This window comes from Anastrepha obliqua, chromosome 1 (assembly GCF_027943255.1).
Source record: "Anastrepha obliqua isolate idAnaObli1 chromosome 1, idAnaObli1_1.0, whole genome shotgun sequence".
Classification (NCBI taxonomy): Eukaryota; Metazoa; Arthropoda; class Insecta; order Diptera; family Tephritidae; genus Anastrepha; species Anastrepha obliqua.
In genome coordinates, this window is record NC_072892.1 from 114,172,002 (window position 1) to 114,190,260 (window position 18,259).

At 36.1% G+C, this 18,259-nt stretch overlaps 3 protein-coding genes across 3 annotated transcripts in view; 2 read left to right on the top strand and 1 right to left on the bottom strand.

Moving 5' to 3' along the window:
• Positions 1–2,057, top strand: part of LOC129235709 (protein serrate) — a 128,791-nt gene extending 126,734 nt beyond the window's left edge. Inside the window, exons 15-16 of the mRNA XM_054869703.1 lie at positions 44–639; positions 700–2,057. Of these exons, the coding sequence (XP_054725678.1) occupies positions 44–639; positions 700–1,503 (1,400 nt within the window). The 3' untranslated portion in view covers positions 1,504–2,057. The remainder of the gene's footprint in view (positions 1–43; positions 640–699) is intronic.
• Positions 2,058–6,708: 4,651 nt separating this feature from the next.
• Positions 6,709–7,995, top strand: LOC129249848 (serine palmitoyltransferase small subunit B). Its single transcript, XM_054889518.1, has 2 exons — positions 6,709–7,015; positions 7,552–7,995. The coding sequence occupies exons 1-2, from the start codon at positions 6,916–6,918 to the stop codon at positions 7,713–7,715; spliced, it is 264 nt and encodes an 87-aa protein (XP_054745493.1). The 5' UTR covers positions 6,709–6,915; the 3' UTR covers positions 7,716–7,995.
• A 3,344-nt stretch (positions 7,996–11,339) lies between these two features.
• LOC129253174 (pickpocket protein 11) lies at positions 11,340–15,315 on the bottom strand. Its single transcript, XM_054891447.1, has 8 exons — positions 15,284–15,315; positions 15,094–15,207; positions 14,768–14,984; positions 14,568–14,698; positions 12,062–12,450; positions 11,854–12,004; positions 11,564–11,670; positions 11,340–11,497 (listed from the first exon to the last, which is right to left on the bottom strand). The coding sequence occupies exons 1-8, from the start codon at positions 15,313–15,315 to the stop codon at positions 11,370–11,372; spliced, it is 1,269 nt and encodes a 422-aa protein (XP_054747422.1). The 3' UTR covers positions 11,340–11,369.
• Positions 15,316–18,259: the final 2,944 nt, after the last annotated feature.

Sequence of the window (18,259 nt, forward strand, 5' to 3'; positions counted from 1 at the left end):
ACTAAGCAAGTGTTTTCTAATTGGTTTTCTTTCTCTCTTACAGTGCTTTCCGATCCGAAATCTGCCTGCCATAACTCTACGAATTCATTATCACCTTATCAAGCATTGAATCAAAGCTATGGCGAGTGGCTAGAGCTGGCGCTTTCTGGCAACACAGATGAATTCTGCAATGCTTGTATCTGTGAGAATGGTACTTCGCGCTGCACGAACCTCTGGTGTGGTTTGCCGAATTGCTTTAAGGTCGATGCGACAAGGAAATCATCAAATCTATCTGGTGTGTGCAAGCAACACGAGGTTTGCGTGCCGACAGTGAGTGAGGCATGTCTCTCGCCCCCTTGTGCAGTACGTGGTGACTGTCGTGCGCTAGAGCCATCGCGTCGCGTAGCACCACCGCGCCTGCCTGCCCAACCTGAATGCTGGCCAAATCAAGCGGTGCTGAATGAGAACTGTGCACGCCTCACTATTATACTAGATCTGGAGCAAGTTGGTGAAGGTTCATCTGTGGAGGGGCTTTGTGCGATTATACGTTTTTTACTGGCCTCGAAACTGGTGAAAATTCAACGCGACAGCAATGAAGCTATGCTAATTATTATTTGTGACTTGAAGACAGGCACAAATGATACCATAGAAGTAACTGTGGTAAGTAATGGAATTTAGTGTATACTCGGTTCATTTCAAAATCCATTTATCCTTTTTCAGTCATCGACTACGTTAGCAGATCCTCGATTGCCCACTGTTGTCGGCTTACTTGGAGAGCTGCTTTCCTCACGTCAACTCAACACCCTACAACGTCGCAACGAGTTGCGCCACGGGAAATTCGCACCACTAGTATCCATACTTGAAGTAAAGGTGGAAACGGCACTCGTAGCCGAAGGTAACCACAACAGCCTACTCATCGGCATTCTCTGTGGCATCTTTATTGTACTTATCGGATGTGTAGTATTCATAACTCTCATTTGGCGTCAACGACTTCATTCACGCTCTACTTCGGGCATCAATCTTACACCCTCTATGGATGCATTACGCCACGAAGAGGAGAAATCGAATAATTTACAGAATGAAGAAAATCTGCGACGTTACACGAATCCGCTCAAAGGTTCCACCAGTTCATTGGGTCGAACCAATGGCATAGAACTTAGCCTTAATCCATCGCCAGAATTGGCCACAGTCTCCTCACTAGTAACCGCTTCCACCTCAGCACTGCACCGCTCGCAGCCACTCTACCCAGCCAATTGTGGCGAATCGAATTTCGACTGCGACTTGGAGGTGAGTGCGACGGGTAGTAGAGGTAATGCGGCGAGCAAAACCGAGCTCCATCATGCACATGTGCAAAAGCGCAACTCGCAAATCTTGTTACACAAGACGCCCAATTCCGATATGAAGAAGAACACAGTCGGTTCGCTGGATAGTCCACGAAAGGATTTCGGAAAGAGATCAATCAATTGCAAATCAATGCCACCACCTGCCAACGAAGACTCGGACGTGCTCACAGTGGTGGTGTAGTATTCGATCGTAATAGCAGTTGAGCAGCCTGTAAACAATTGAGCCGATGATCTCAGAATATCTACCGAATTAATTAGCAAACTTTAGGGTTAGATAAATCGCCTTTTTGCGAGAGAGCAAAGGAATAAAAATATGTACAAGCAATTGAATCTATATCCGCCGAAGCTTCGATTTTTATTTAGACTATGGGTTCATCAGAAGGAAGAGCAAACGGGAAGTGGACCAGTTGTGTGTGTCGAAATGATTATCGCCACTTCCTCATGCCATGCACACCCGCTTACAGTAAATACGGGTGTAATTGAACGAAATTTTACTTAATAAATTGTTTATGAATAACGACTTTTTCGAACTTATCTAAACTATTTAGCTAGATATGAAAATGAACGATTAACGTGGAGATAGCAATATGCAATAGTAAGTAGTTTAATTAAATTAAATTGTTAAGTTTGGCTAAGGAACAAAAATTATTGTAGAAGCTAGATAAAATTAGATAAATAGAATAATGCATATACTACGACTAATAAATATAATGTTGAGTTTGAAAAATCCTACAGCGTGTGATATTATAGATTAAATAAATACAAATTTAATAAATAACTTAGACAAAAAAATATTATTTTTTTGGTGCAGTAAGGACATTATAAAATCCTTGTACAATACAGATAAGTTGATTGTAAATATAATTAAACATAATTCTAACAGAAATGCAATGTGTAAATAAAAAATAATAATAATAAAAATATAATTTAAAAAAAAGAAAAAAAGGCAAATATTAAAAGACTTTAACAAATGATCTAAAAATGGCTTTTAGTATTTCTTGTTTTTTATTTTCCTGCATCTTTTTAATTACCTGAAACTGAACTGTTATCATATTACTGAATTGAATTGTATTCTTATTTTCAATGCTTCCATATTTTAAGAGGATCTTAGATTTGTATTTTTTTCACAACTAGGCTGCAATAAAGTATATTACAATTAATTAATAGGTTTAGTTAGCCATTATTTATTTTGAATATTCATTAGGTTTTGTTTAATATAAGTCAACTTTTCTTTAAGCTCTTTAATTTTAATTTAAGAAGAAGAAGATTTTAGTTTTATGCTTAGACCTTTAACTACGTTTATAAATTATTTGTAAAAAGTGAACAATAAAGTTTTTTGAAATGACAAATTATTTTATAGAACAAATATTGGAATTGAGAAAAATTTTTATATACATACGTTTCGTTGCGATTGTGGTGTTGGAGCTGGCATATATTCTCATAGACTTAAAATTGAAAGATCTGTGCGTCTCCCTAATGCTTGCAGTGTCTTTCAGGCGGAAGTACTGGCAATAGGGGAAGCTTGTAGGCTCCTAATCGCAGACTTCTCTTTTAAGTGCAATATCGTATTCTTTCGGTAGCCAAGCTGCAATCCAGGCACTGGGTTCAGCTACAACAACCTCTAAAGTAGTAGAACAAAGCAATACTAGCCTTACCACCTTGAGCGAAAATCATAAAGTTACCTTAATCTGGTATCCGGGACATGGGAGCATTCAAGGCAATGAAAAAGCGGCAAGCAGGGGATCTGCCATGAATAACGCTCTTGCCGAATCGGTATTCACACCACTATGTTTACCCAGGTGCCTGTACCCACTTCTGTGCCTACATCACTTGAAAGGTCCATTGGAACATTTTCCCTGGTTAGTAAGATGATAATTCAAAATCCAATGTCAGAATTCCTGTAATGATTTTAAATTTATTCTCCTTTAATGCCATCATCATCATCATAGCATCACAGTTCGGAGTGAACCAATGTTTCTATTACAATTCGCCTCCACGTCATTCGATCTTCATCTTTTCTCTTGACATCAAATATGCCACCTATAATTCACATGACTTCTTCTATGTAATCTCTCCATCTTTTCCTAGACCGATATCTTCTTCTGTCGCCTGGTTTATTTGTTTCAAAGATCTTTTTTACAGTTCTATCGTTGTGCATACCGTACCATCGAATTCTTTGCACTTTAACTTTTATGATAACATTTGCACCTCGGATAAGTGTGTCTAACTCGTCATTGTACCGAATGCGGTAGGCATCATCATCAAGTCGTATATATCTTCTGCTCAAATATGAACGACACGTTATCAATAAAACGGTCCGCGGATGACATATGGCAAAAATAAATTTTTTGTTTTTTGGTAGGACTGTTATAAGCTTACATGGCAAATTTCAGCGTGATATGTCACATAGTTTGTTTTCTGTGCTACTGTAAACAAGTCAAGCTCGAGTGTGTTCTTCGAATTCTCTTTTATGACTCAATTGACTCAAAATGTTTTCCACGGAGCGGCAACTTGAGCTTGGGAAACAGGAAAAAGTCACATGGAGCCATATCAGGCGAATACGGTGCTTGCGGAACGATATTAACATTATTTTTGTTCAAATAATCGCGAACAAGACGTGATGTGTGAGCTGGTGCATTATCGTGATGCAAGAACCATGACTTGTTGTCCTACAATTCCTTCCTTTTAAGAGGAATGTTCTCGCGCAAACGCTTTAAAACGTCTAAATAATATTCAGCGTTAACCGATCGGCCTTGCGGAAGGAACTCCGAGTGCACCACACCTTCGTAATCGAAAAAAACAGTCAGCATAACCTTAATTTTTGAGCGACTTTGGCGTGGTTTTTTGGGTTGATGTACGGCCCTCTTTGAACGATTTGTACCACTGGAAAACACGTGCACGCGATAGAGCAGAGTCCCCATAGGTTGTCTGCAACATTTTTAAGGCGTCTGAAGCCGAAATTTTCTTGGAATAACAAAATTTCAAACAAATTCTTTGTTCAACTTGAATTTCCATCGTTAAATTCGAAGAACACACTCGAGCTTGACTTGTTTACAGAAGCACAGAAAACAAACTATGTGACATATCACGCTGAAATTTGCCATGTAAGCTTATAACAGTCCTACCAAAAAACAAAAAATTTATTTTTGCCATATGTCATCCGCGGACCGTTTTATTGATAACGTCTCGTTCATATTTGAGTAGAAGTATATCTTTCTGAGAAACTTTAATGCCATAAAATTTTTAAATCAGATGACGTTAAAGCTACCCATCATTGATTTTGATTGCGAAAAGATTGTCCCAGTCTGATCTTCTTTGTCTTTCTACTATTTCCTGAATAAAAGAGAAGAAGTTGTCCTCTCCTGGGACACAAAATGGGTCTAATCCTATAGTCCTATAAATGGATAGACCGGCCCAGTAATTCCTATGAACCCTGGGACACAACGGGTACGTACCTGGTTGTTGTGGCCTAGGGTGCTCAACTTATCAAGGCCAGTAGCTTACTTATTCTAACACATAGATAGATATGATTTTTTGTTATAGTTGCGTATGTAGGCTTAAGTGAGCACATCTTTCTCTTGTGTAGAATTTTGCGTGAAATATATAAGTATTTGTGTACTTGCCTAGTGCCTCCAAGTATCTTTCCCCAGCCCCGCAGACACCTGCCCCTGTATCTTTCTGGGGAGGAATCCTTACGTGTACCATGTTATCATGTTCTGGTTTATTTTGCTGGTTTTGGATAACTCTTCTTTTTATTGCCTCGTTCAGTCTTGAAGCATTTGCATCACAAAATAAGGTGTGAATCTCGAACGAAACGAAAAGGCTTGTCTAAAGCTTATTGTGTAAAATGGGATGTCGCCCAATAATTCAAAAAATGAAAAGCTAGTCAAAAATATGAAAGTATCAATAAATGTAATAACACTGATCGACATAAATGAACTTTCCTTTAATTTTTCACATAGACAATCCTTGGTATTTTTTACTTTATTTTCAATACCTAAAGTAAAAAACAGGTGTAAAAAAAATATGTAGCCAAAAGTGACAGGAACTTAATGTGTTTACTTTTTAGAGGTTTGAATGTAAAAATCAGCTGATTTCTTTCCACAATCTCAACGAATTTCCATTAGACTGTAAACAAACAAAAAATTCACTTTAACATTAAAACCTGCAAAGCGAAAGAAAAGCCAAATCAGCCATTCTGGTAACACTACGTTATATGAATTCGCCTTGATTCAATTATTCAAAAGTTAAAAGCCGTTATTCAGTAAGGCGAATTGAATACTGAAGGTGACGTTTTTCCAAATCATTCACTTTATTTTTCGCCATTTTTACAAGTCTGACGTCAAGCTCCTGTCTAATACAAAGCAAACAAAAGGACGAGAAATTACATGTTTTGGAAAATTCAGTGCATGGCTTGATGATATTGAGATTTGTGATATTTAAATTAAATAAACGAATGAAAACGAAGTGCCGCGTGTTAAATTGTGAAAGCACAAATCAATAAAAAGCCTCTAAATGCAATTTTATTGCATTTTTATGCGAATGGCGCCGTGGCAAGAAGTTTTTGTGTGTGTGTAATTTCTTGTGATTGGTAGTTTCTATTGCTTTCGCCTATTCTTCGTCTCACAAACATGTAATTTCCCTTCCTTCTGTTTGTTTATTCATGGAGCCTGACATCACAGCGAATTCGGAAAGCGCAATCTTGTATTCTATCATCCTTGGTTATTCAACCTTTTTAAAACTTGATTTAAACATTTATTTAATTATTCATTTTTAGACTACGAATGCAATAAAAATTTATATAGGCTAAGTAGATCACAGTTTCCAATTAGAGTAGAGGTTTTGAAAATTAAAATTGCAAATTTATTCAAAAAAAATAAACATATCTAATGTTTCGAAATATAATTTTCTAAAATAAAAGTAGTCATTAGGATTATATAACGGAACAGGTTAACAGGATTACACGTGCTTGGAAAGTGTTCTAAGTAGTAAATACAATAATCGATATTTTCAACTTGCCGTAAGAGTTGGTAAGCAGTAATAGTTTTAAATTAAAACTTTTTACTTTTTGGCAATAAATTTTCTATTGTGTCTTAATGCGCTCATATACCATAAATTAACGTAATAAACCATGCAACTTTTGATAATTGATGCACAGAATTTCCTAAATTTAACAGTTTGTTTTTGGTGAATACAAATTTACTCATTCGTAAAATTTTTCTTAAAATTTCTTTCAAAATATGGACTAACAAATTATTTACCACCACATATAACCCACAATTTACCCACCACACATCGAAAATTCCTCAATAATCGTAATAATCACAAAATCCGCTGCTGATTATGGCAATGCAGCTGATGATTACAAACTCACCACACTTCAATTATACGTCATATTCGTTTGAGATGAACAAAAATAAATAAATGCCGTAATTTAAGTGATAATGCATTATAAAGTATTCGTAATCATTTGTTCTGTGTGTTAAATAATAATACAAAAGTCAAGTGTTGCAAAACACAAATAAAAAAACAGACTGTGTTAAAGCGCTTCAAATTTTTACTACATTTCGGAGTACATTAACGTTGGAGGAAAATGCTAAAGTTCTTAAAAAATCTGCTGCTAAGGATTTATATGCAGTACGAACTCGTTACATGCATTTATATGTTTGAACCATGGGAAAAGAAATTGATAAGTAAGTTACATATATTTTAATGAATAAGCCGAAAATATTGCTATCACTCGGTGATGAACTTGAAGATTATTGTAGCCGAATGTGATAAGCAGTGAATATAAAAAAGCTATGTTTGCATACGTAAGAAGTTTGCAGATCAGACTTCTGCCTCGAATGGCGGTGTGTGTCTCGATGTTCAACTGCTTTTAGAGATGTCATAAACATAAATCCCTCCTTTTGTATGATACCAGTAAAAGCAGGGTCCCAAAACCCAATAAACGATGGTTGTAGTCAAAAGGTTGGTGATATCAAAACCATGTATTTAAATATCTGGAATTTGTTACACCTAATCATGAATTTTCAATAGTTGGGTGATTAAGAATCGGTCGCTAATAAATAACTTCGGCAGCAGAAGTATACATATGAATGTTTTTAGCACTGATTTAACCTTCATATATTTGTTTGTTGGCTTTCAATAAAAGCAAATAGAATTTAATGTAATTAGAAATGTAAAATGCCTCTATAAAGAAATACCAATAAACTTTTTCTATTTTCAGATAGTTTCGTCCTATTCACACTTAGCTTGATCATTTTCTCCAGTTGCGTGTACTTGCCGTCCTACATTGAGACATTCCTACAATTTGTTTCCCCGTTACCACGGACAGAAAGCACTGCGTCGTATACACCCATGCTCCACACAGAAAAGATGAATATGAGCTAAGTGAGGAAAGCACAAGGCTGAGATTCAGAACGCACAATTTTACATCTTCGTTTTAAGAGTAAGCATAAGAGTGCATTCGTTGATATAGGGCAATATTATTTCTAAATAAATGTTTAAAATAAAAGACAGTGTAATATATACTTACATATATAGAATTCCATGTGTGTAAAACTTAACGAATTTCAAAAAAGTATAAATTTTCAATAAATAATTTGTTACTATTTATTAAGTGGTGCTTAGGATGAAATCTTTGAAATAAAAAGCGTTTTGGTTGTAAATACTTAACTGCTTCTAATTCTCGAAAGCAAAACATGGATTGTTTTAAAGGCGACGTGGTAATTATTTTATCGGTACTAAACACTAAGAAAATTTATTGGTTTTAATTTTCTCAGTCGTATTTTTACCATTCTATTGTGTTTTAAAGGGATTAATGAAATTTAGCTTTTCGATTATTTATTTTGGTAGAAGGAGAATAAGTATGCAAATGATCAAGTAACTGCATCCAAGCGTACAAATGTATTAATATTAACTATATGCGCTGTGGTGACCATATAATAAGAAACAGTGGCCCAATTTCTACTGTGTTTACTTTTCTTTACCCGACCTAACCAGCTAATACTTCCCTCTTAACGACTTTACAGCTGAATTAAAAAATATTTTTAAAAATTATCTTTAAATATCCGTGGTACACTTATAAAATATTTCTTATATGACTGACTTTAATCGAGTATTTGAAGTGATAGCTAATATCGAGCTACAACAACAATAAGAACATCGTGCGAAGCTTCCTCATATACAGGACAAATTATTGGTTAGCCGGACCTTAACCTGATATATTATCCAGAACGTAAATTATAGCAGCCGATGGTGATATTCACGTGATATTATTTATAAGACTGCTAATTCTACAAAGAGGGATTGAATGTTGCCACGACAGTCGAATCTATATCGTGTCTGGAACGAACCGATATTATATCCAGTTAAGTACTGTCACTCTAGCAGAATCTCGCAAGCAATTATGGGAACTGTTTATATTGTTAAAACAACAACAAGAGGAATTGAAAGAACATCTCTTGGTCGATTTGCACTCGTGACATCTGACCCAGAAGAAATCGGTGAATTCTGAGCTTCACTATTAGGGGGAGCAGGTACATATAACGGGTGATTTTTTAGCTATTATCTTTTTAAACAGTTGGTTTAAACAGCTGACGCACGTTTCGTGTTTTGTTTCACTGTCAAACATCGTCAGTTTGGTCTATAATTTAACCATGAATCGTCTTACAAACGAACAACGCTTACAAATCATTGAATTTTATTATAAAAATGCGTGTTCTGTTGAGAAAGTTTATCGCGCGCTTCTCCCATTTTACGGTCAGTTAAATCGACCCACTGAAGCTGCTGTTCGAGCTATTGCGACTAAAATTAGAACCAATTTTACATTGTTGAACACCAAACCACCAACACGCTTTCGTAGAGTGCGAACTGAAGAAAATATAGCAGTTGTATCGGCCAGTGTTAATGATGACCATCAATTATCGATTCGTCGCCGTTTGCAGCAATTGGGCTTCTGTTACTCAACAACGAGGAAAATTTTGGGAAAGGATTTAGGTGCGGTGAATGGGCTCTTGGAAAGTTGGCCGAAGATCCACTTTTTTATCGAAAAATTGTGTTCAGCGACGAAGCTCATTTTTGGATCAATGGGTACGTAAATAAGCAGAATTGTCGATTTTGGAGTTAAGATCAGCCAGAAGAATTGCAAGAGCTACCTCTTCTTCAAATATGCTGCGAATCGTAACGTAACTGTGAATGGTGAGCGCTACCGTGAAATGATATCCAACTTTTTTTTGCCCAAAACGCAAGAGGTTGACTTGCATGACATGTGGTTCCAGCAAGACGGTGCCACATGCAACACAGCACGCGTAACAATGGACTTGTTGAGAGCAGTGATGGTAAATGTAGGGAAAATTCCCTACAAGTAGGGATTTTTGTCGAAAAATCTTGGTGTAGGGAAAAGAAGTACAGATTTTGTTAAATTCTGTAAATGTAAGGAATTTTCAAGAAGGACAGAAAAAAATTTGAAATAGCGGGAAAAATTAGAAAAGTTCATTTAAAATAAAAATCCGCCGTAAGGTTTAATGCCAGACTTTTTTTCTTTATGACAGAATACTTTTAAAAGCGTTAATACGGCAACATTGCCGTTTTTTCTTCGTTAACGCTAACGCGATTTTTTCTTCGCGCGAAAATTGTTAGTTTTCTGGTGCTTTTCACTTTTGAAGTAAGTTTGCAAATAATTTAATTAAAGCTTTTTTTTATATTTAAAATGCATATATACATATATATGAGCTCCCCCTCTTCGACTGACTCTTCGGAGGAACACCAGAAAAAACAATGCAAGTATCGGAAACAAAAATTCAATAACAAGTGGCTTGACGACGACAATTTTAGTGGCTGGTTGGAAGCTGTGGCTAACGATCCATTCAAATGAAAGTGCGACAAAGTTTTGAACTGCGGCAAGTCTGATTTTCAGAAGCACGCCGAATCAGAAATGCACCAAAAAAATATGAAGGCAATAAAAAAGACACCTAAAATAAACAGAGTTTTTTAAGAAAAAATCGAGTAAGCCAAATGGTTCCAGAAATTTCGAATTAAGACTTAGCATGTTCTTCGCTGAGCATAATGTCGCGCTGCAAGTGGTGAACCATTTAATCCCACTCTTAAAAGAAACCATGCCGGATTTTGAAAAAATAAAAACTCTGCCTTGCTTTAAACAGAACTGAATGTAATGAAAAAGTCTAATTTTTAGTCTTCTTGCTGAATTTTTCTTTACATTTGTATTTATAATATAATAAATATGTGTACTTATATATATTTGAAATAAAATTTGTTTTTATTATAAAGTGTCAAAATAGCACCAAGTCCAAAACTTCAGCAAATTATTCAATTTTGACATCGCAAGTGCCTCATTATAGTGTAAACACAGGAGAAAAAATGTAGGGAATTGTATAGGGAAAATTTGTTGTAAGCGTAGGGAAAAGTAGGGAATTTTTTTGGGCTGTGTAGGGATTTTTAAAAAAATCATTTACCATCACTGGTTGAGAGGCGAGTTCGGTGAACATTTTATTTCACGTTCGGGACCTGTCAATTGGCCACCCAGATCGTGCGATATAACGCCTTTAGATTATTTTTTGTGGGGCTATGTAAAGCTCATGTATATTCAGACAAGCCTGCTTCAACTAACGCATTGGAAGACAACATTAAAGCATTTATATGTGAGATACCGGCCGAAACATTGGAAAGAGTATGCCAAAATTGGACTAAGCGTATGGACCATTTGAAGCGCAGTGGCGGTCAATATTTGCATGAAATAATCTTTAAACATTAAATTATATGGATTTGCATTTTTCTGAATTTTACGTATGTTTTTTGAAAAACTTTCCTATAGCTCTTAAAAATCACCCTTTATTATGAGCTCCGCTAACTCGTGGAGGGTGAACTGCACCACACTACTTAAAAATATCTTAAGAAGATAATGCACGCTTATTTGACCTAAGTAGTCATGCTATTAACACTAACTATTATAAAATTTGTAACTAACGGTCACTTTCATTCAAAACAAAGTTTTATAATGTGTATTGAAAACACTTTCAAACTGATTTACTTTTCTGTGTCCAAAAGCAGACTTCTTACATCGTTCCATTTTAGTTCTTTGAGTAAAAATATTACTTCAACGAGGCGCACAAGAGAGGCATTAAAGAAGAGGCCAGCAATGCCACCAACTGAAACTAGAAAAGAAGCGGAAATTCATAAAGCATACATAATTTCAATATATCTGATAATTTCTCACTTACTCAGTAAATCCAGTAGCGTCTTGGTGACACGGCGAATATAACGCTGCTTTGGTAGTTCAATGAAGGCCACTTGCACCTCTGTCACTTCCATATCCCTTTCCGTTTCGCTGAATTCAGTTAAATATAATTTTTATATGGATAAAAAAAAATATACTGTGATATACAAATGTAAGGCGCGACAACAACAAAGCACTGTCACTCGATCTGTTTTCCCCAACAACAAACGTTGGTAGAGTGATTTTTGACAATGGTTTTTTAGTTTAGTTTTTATATCAATAAATTTCACATACCTATCTGGAGAACTGTAAATGATATTATATTCTGGCTCCTCACATGAACTCATACAATCGCATGATTTGCGTTCCAGCTGTATCTCTTCGTAGTGTCTAGTGAGACAGCTTAAGCCACGATAATCGCATATGGGCACCGATAGACGGGTAGCTGTAAGGCGAACTGTTAACCAAACGGGAACTTACACATTCATATCAAAAGGCTTACATTTCACTGCTGGCGCTAGGAAATGACTGCTGCAATTACAATGTTGCAGCTGCGCTGCTAGACCGCACTCAACAATGCAGGTGGGGTAGCTGTAAAAGTCGTAGATACCTACATGATGACCCCAAGTCGTGCGTTCGTGGCTGAAGCGGCAGCGACGTTGGTCGAGCGAGAGCTGATAGACACTTTCGTGATTATATAATTCCATGACGTTGATGATAATTTCTTTGGTACTACCAAGCAACACATTTTCCCGGATCATACCCTCTAGGAAGGGAAGCGGAATATCAATGGGGGAATGGATGTGCAGTTGAATATCGGCAGAAGTGTCGAATTTTAAATTGCCCGGGCCAGTTTCGCGATTACTGGCAAATCGTATTTGAGAACTTTTGCTGTCGAAAACACACAAGTCCATAGGAATATAGACACATACATACATACATATCGCCCATTTACCTCAATAGTGTAATAATCCAAAAAATTGCTTTACTTTTCCGTAAATTGAAAACTTTGAAGTCGTTTTCCCCGACATTTTAATATCTTTGGTTATGACACTATTAAAGTAATATAAATTTTACGTTGAAAAATATATTATGTACATACATCAAGAAAAAAATGTTATTATGAAAAGTGAGACGGCTGATTTCAAAATTGGTAGAAATTTATGTAAGTATAAGAACGGCCACCTCGTAACTGGCGTTTAGAGAATGCTTAAATTATTTATACAACTATTCTCAACTCGGCCTAATTTGATAGTAGAGAGATCAACAGAAAGAATGAAGTGACCGAGCTCCAGTCATAAACTATAGAAATGGCGTGAACAATAAAATTCCTGGTAGGTTAGGTTAGGTTATACTGGCTGGCCGAGGCCACGCAGGGACCATTTTGGTCCATAGCGATACCAGATCAGGGCTCTTTTTTTATTTATTTTTTAGCAAAAATATGTATCACTCAAGATGCGCGTATTGTTCGCGAATTTTAGAGTCGCTCAATCTCCAGTTCAGCGATAGATTCTAGGAAAGAAGACAACAAAATCCGCTGAAGCTGTCCCACTATATATTAGTTTGGGGAAAAAGAAATCCATAATTTTCTCGGTAGATGGCTGTAGTGATCGATATCTCGTAAAGTATAGATCAAACGATTTAAAGTTTATGTTCGTTGTTAAGATGAAAACTCTTTTGCTGTTTTTTGTTTGTTCCATTCAGTTATGAGTTACAGGGTGTTAAGAATGGAAGTCAATAAAAAGAAAATTCGGTGCATTTTACAGTTTTTCCTTGATAAAGGCGAAAATCCAGCCAGGCTGCTAAATGATGTGAATGATGTAACAACCAATTAAGTGCAATTTTGGTTTCGTCGATTCTGTGCAGGCGTTTTTGATGTTAAAGAAAATGTCATTAATGTCGATAAAACCACAGAAATAATCGAAATTGTACGCAAAAATAATGATTTTTTCCCCCCCAAACTAATATAATTATTTCATATGGCTCTGGAAAGGAACCTTAAAATGGACAAATGTGCCAACTTAAAATCTTGTGCAGAGGAAATGCTGTAGCCACCCAGGAACCTTAAAATGGACAAATGTGCCAACTTAAAATCTTGTGCAGAGGAAATGCTGTAGCCACCCAGGCAACAGGATTCCTGTTTGGAGGATCAGCTGGGAGCCACAACAGTATGGGATGCAGTAGGCCAATTACCTACCAAGCCTTAAAGCAACCCGATTAGAGAAATCGCAACAAACATACGAAAATACCATATGAGGTGTGTCAGAAAATAAGGCGAATTCTCAAATTTCGTATGTTACATACATTCGACTATCAATGTTTATTCTTTTTATGTTGGTACACTCGTCTTGAAGATATGTTCAAGGTTTCAGCAATATAACATTTTTAGTTTGTGAGAGGTATAAATAAGACAATGTTTTGCGTGTTCGGCGATTTTCTGTTATCGAAAAAAATTGATCAAAGAAGTGTCATCAAATTTTGTGTAAGCGTTGTGCAGCGTTAACAAATCGTCAAAATTTATTTTCAGTAAAAAATAATAGCATTTTTGGATGAGTGTATTTGAAGAATATTGCCTGTGAAGAAACTTTTAAATGCACAGGGGACTCAACCAATCATAAATAATGCAATGTTTGAAGTGTGCATGAGCTAAAGCCGTAACAGGCCACATTTCGTAAAAACGAGAGAAATGGCAGGAGGAATGGAGGTATTCTCAACAATTTTTTAATCTCAAATATGCTCTGAAAGGCCTTCAGTTTAAGCAGAATGTCGTCACATACTCGTACAATACTTTCCGCGTTGGATCAGAAGATTATCTCCAGGCATGGACTTGTGACTGACCTCAAATATCATTCGATTTTACGTTACTTGCTACGCTAAGCTACCTCGAACAAGCGAGCAACTATTGCAGAGAAAATGACATACGTATTAAAATGATCCAATTAGTTGCAAAAAATTATTACTCCTGAATGGAATTTTTTTGTAGAATTATTGCCATGAAACTCACTTACCGAGCCTGATTCGAATTGAATGCAAAACAAATACCATATTCCGTGCGAATGGGTAAAAACTCATCACAGCAGTCAAAGTGTTGATTTGTATATCTACAATTCAGAAGCAATTCAGCGCATTTACCACGATACTGCCGACGAAACAAGATACAAATTCTATTAATGGACCCATTTAATTCTGCAATGTTGCTCATACGCACCCGTGTCAAGAGTTCGGTAAAATTATGCGGACACTTGATGTGATCACATTTATCGCATGTAGTGCAGGTGTCGCGGAAGAAGACAACCTCGCCTATAAAATCATCTATTTGAAGGTCATGATTTGTGCCGAAATATTGCTCACTCAAATCCCATATTTTCTCGCCATTGTAGATTTCGCAAACGGTTACCGCCGGGAAAGAAGTATTCCAATTGATGCTGTAAACGGCAGCATATTAATATCAAATTTATACGTATTGCATCTATATAGGTGTGCTTGCATGTGCATATGTATGTATTTGTAAGCATTATATATTTCCATACTTACTAAAGCGTATCCAAATTGAAGGATATGGAAGAAGCAAATAAATTATTTGCAAGTCCCACAGAAAGTTTCACGAGAAACGGCAAAGTAAAGTAGGATGACATTAACATGAACGAACTTCGTAATACAAAATATAAAACATTATTATTTTTTATTTATATTTACATTCAATTAGATTTTATATTATATATACCATTGTAGGGATAAACGCAACCAGTTTGCCATTATCCGTTTAGGTGCGCAGTAACAGGACTCGGTACAGAGAACAGATTTCTAAAACTTACTAAAGTTCCAACTGTTACCAAAAGTGTACTTATATATAATATTTAGGTATTCAAAATTTCCGAAATCAATTGGCATGGCTTTTAGTTCACTCGTAATATCCCTTTGTTTGTTTCTCCTTTGTCTTTTCCTTTCTTTGTTAATAATCCTTTGTTCTGCTTTGGGTGAAAATAATGGATAAGGATCTATCAGTGATATGATTTATCGACCCAATTTTTAATATTACGAGCTAAAAGTTCATGCACGGTGCAAAGTGATTTCAGTTATATTTAGGCAGTCAATAAATGGTTTACAAAGCCATTCAAACGAAAATCATATTACTTCGTTTTTAGTGGCTAAAGAAGCGGAAAATGCTATTTAATGCACAAAAATAATAATTTTTCACAATTTTCAATAAATAAAAATGGGCGATACGAGGAACATTAAAAAATTGAGCGATTCGACATACAAAAATACCAGGGAAATGATTTAATTTTTATTATAAGGAGGTCTTGGTGAGTACAACGAAAATCGAAATATGAAATTTGTCCACCGCCTAGAAGAGCTGCTATACATACCAAAGCGAGTGTATGACCAGACACATAACATTTTTCACTCTATCCAAAATACTTCAGCTACTTGACATGGAATCACTCAGCTGTGGTCGAGGCCATCCGAGAATGTGCAATGTGCAATCATTGACGTGATAACAATACACGCACTCTCGAGCATTGGAGAAATAGCTGAAGATGATCCCCTACCATGATTCAATAATAAAAGGTTTGTTCAGTAAGCAGTTTTGTCGTCCCCTCTGACAAATTGCCTCCTTTAGCAAGGCACTGGGTTGCTAACTCTAGGAATTTTATGTTAAAGTGGAGGAATAGTAAAATTTGTGGAAAAAACTATTAATTTCCAAAAGAGTGTGCTTATGAATAATAACTCGCTCGGGATGACATTGAATTCAACCTGACATGCCGCTTAAAGGACATCATAGAGCTTCTTTTTTTTTGGCATCATAGAGTATTTTTTTTTGACAATCCTAGTCCGATACATTTGAAATATAGGTTGTGGCAGTACTTACTAGGTAAGGTTGCTTTAAAAATACGTAAGTTATCAAGCAAAGTACATTGGGCAAATTGGGCGTTGATGAGTGACTTAACAGTTTTCTCAGTTTTACACGCAACACCGTAAGTTTTGTTGGTCGGGGTAACATGCAAACTGATCCAACTGAGTGGCTTCTCCTTAGTTACACATCAACGCCGCATTTCATTATAAGAAAACTGGGTTTAACGGAACATGTTTGCTTGGATGAAATGTCCAGAGCATGAGAATGCCAGCGCCGACGTCAAGAGGCGTTTTCCATATGAACAAAACATATATAATGTATGTACTTTATATTAAAAACAAACCTCTAAATATTATAATAAATAACTTAAATAAGTACAGATAGTTTGTTAAGTATTCAGTAATGTAAGACTAATCGCGATTTGGGAGTCAAGCATCCAAACTTACGTGGGCAAAGCGTATCAAAGTAAGGTAAGTAGGTATAAGTGGCAATCGGTCTTTAAATCAACTCACTTAGACTGTTGCCGATGCATTGTGATATCACAGTAAGGAGTAACTATTTATTTTTAGTCAATTAAGTTTATGATGAATCCGTATTTTCTATGAAATAATGCATTTTTTGTTTAGATGGCATAATATCTTCATATTGGCGAAACTGCACAACTTCGCGATTTTCGTTGGTTGGTTGGTTGAAGTCGTGATTCATCAAGAATCCAATTAGTGCTTCCGCACCATTTTGTTGCCACACCTTGCTGCCAACAAGTTATACGGTTATTCCTGCACAACTATATCCAGTCTGCGTCGTTTAAAAAACCTTATAATGTTGTTTACGTCTATACCAGCCCATTCTTCAAGGTTTTCAAAAAACGGTTTGCCAAGTGCTAACATCCTCGCCTTCCATAGGGCGTGGCATTCACAGAGAAGATGGTGGAAGAAAGTTTCCTTTTTCTCCGGTTGATTATAACTATGGCAGTATATATATGTATATTGTAAGGGGTACCTATTTTGGTTCCTTGCTCTCCCAAGAACCAGAAGCCAGTTAGCACTGCCGTGAGTTTGTGGGCATCCCTTCGTAGTTGTAGGTGGACCATAACGTTCTCCTAATTTGCAAGTTGTCTGATCTCTTTATCTAAAATCAGTTATTCGTAAATATTTTGCGGAGATTGCATTCTTGATTGCACCCAGTGAAGTGAATACCGATTCTGTAAGAGTGTTATTTATGGAATATCCCGCTCTTGCCATTTCGTCCGCCTTTTCGTTTTCTTCAATATTCCGATGTCCCGGGACTCAGATTAAGGCAACGTTATGGTTTTCGCTCAATGTGGTAAGGCTATTTCTATTTTGTTCCACCAGTTTAGAGATTGTTGTAGCCGAATCCAGTGTCTTCAATCCAGCTTGCGATATTGTCCTTAAAAGAGAAGCCTGCCAATACTTCCGCCTGGAAGACACTGCAAGTATTAGAGAGACGCAGAGATTTTTCAATTCTAAGTCTATGAGAATATATACCTGCTCCAACTGCGCGATCTTGGTTAAATTTAAAAATTAATTCACAAATCATAATTCTTGGATTAAGTTACACCATTTTTTTTTAATATCACATTTTATAAGTTCTGCTTATAACTTCTATTTGTACCCTATATTTATACACAGCGTCTTACGTCAATCATATTTGACACTTGTGTCCATCACTCAAGATCATTTTTCGTTTATTTAATAAAATAGCTATTCAAAAATATTTGCATATAAGGAATAGACTTACGTGGTCCTTAAAATATGTTAATTATTCAAATATCAATTTAAATTAAATTAAATTTTTAAAAAGTTTTTACCTAAAGGGATTTAA

Coding starts and splice junctions, on each gene's coding strand:
- LOC129249848 (XM_054889518.1), top strand. CDS start 6,916: ATGCTAAAGTTCTTAAAAAATCTGCTGCTAAGGATTTATATGCAGTAC. Junction 7,016..7,551: donor ATGGGAAAAGAAATTGATAA/GTAAGTTACATA, acceptor TTCTATTTTCAG/ATAGTTTCGTCCTATTCACA.
- LOC129253174 (XM_054891447.1), bottom strand. CDS start 15,315: ATGGCAAACTGGTTGCGTTTATCCCTACAATG. Junction 15,208..15,283: donor TTGCGTTTATCCCTACAATG/GTATATATAATA, acceptor TGTATTACGAAG/TTCGTTCATGTTAATGTCAT. Junction 11,498..11,563: donor GACGCTACTGGATTTACTGA/GTAAGTGAGAAA, acceptor CTTCTTTTCTAG/TTTCAGTTGGTGGCATTGCT.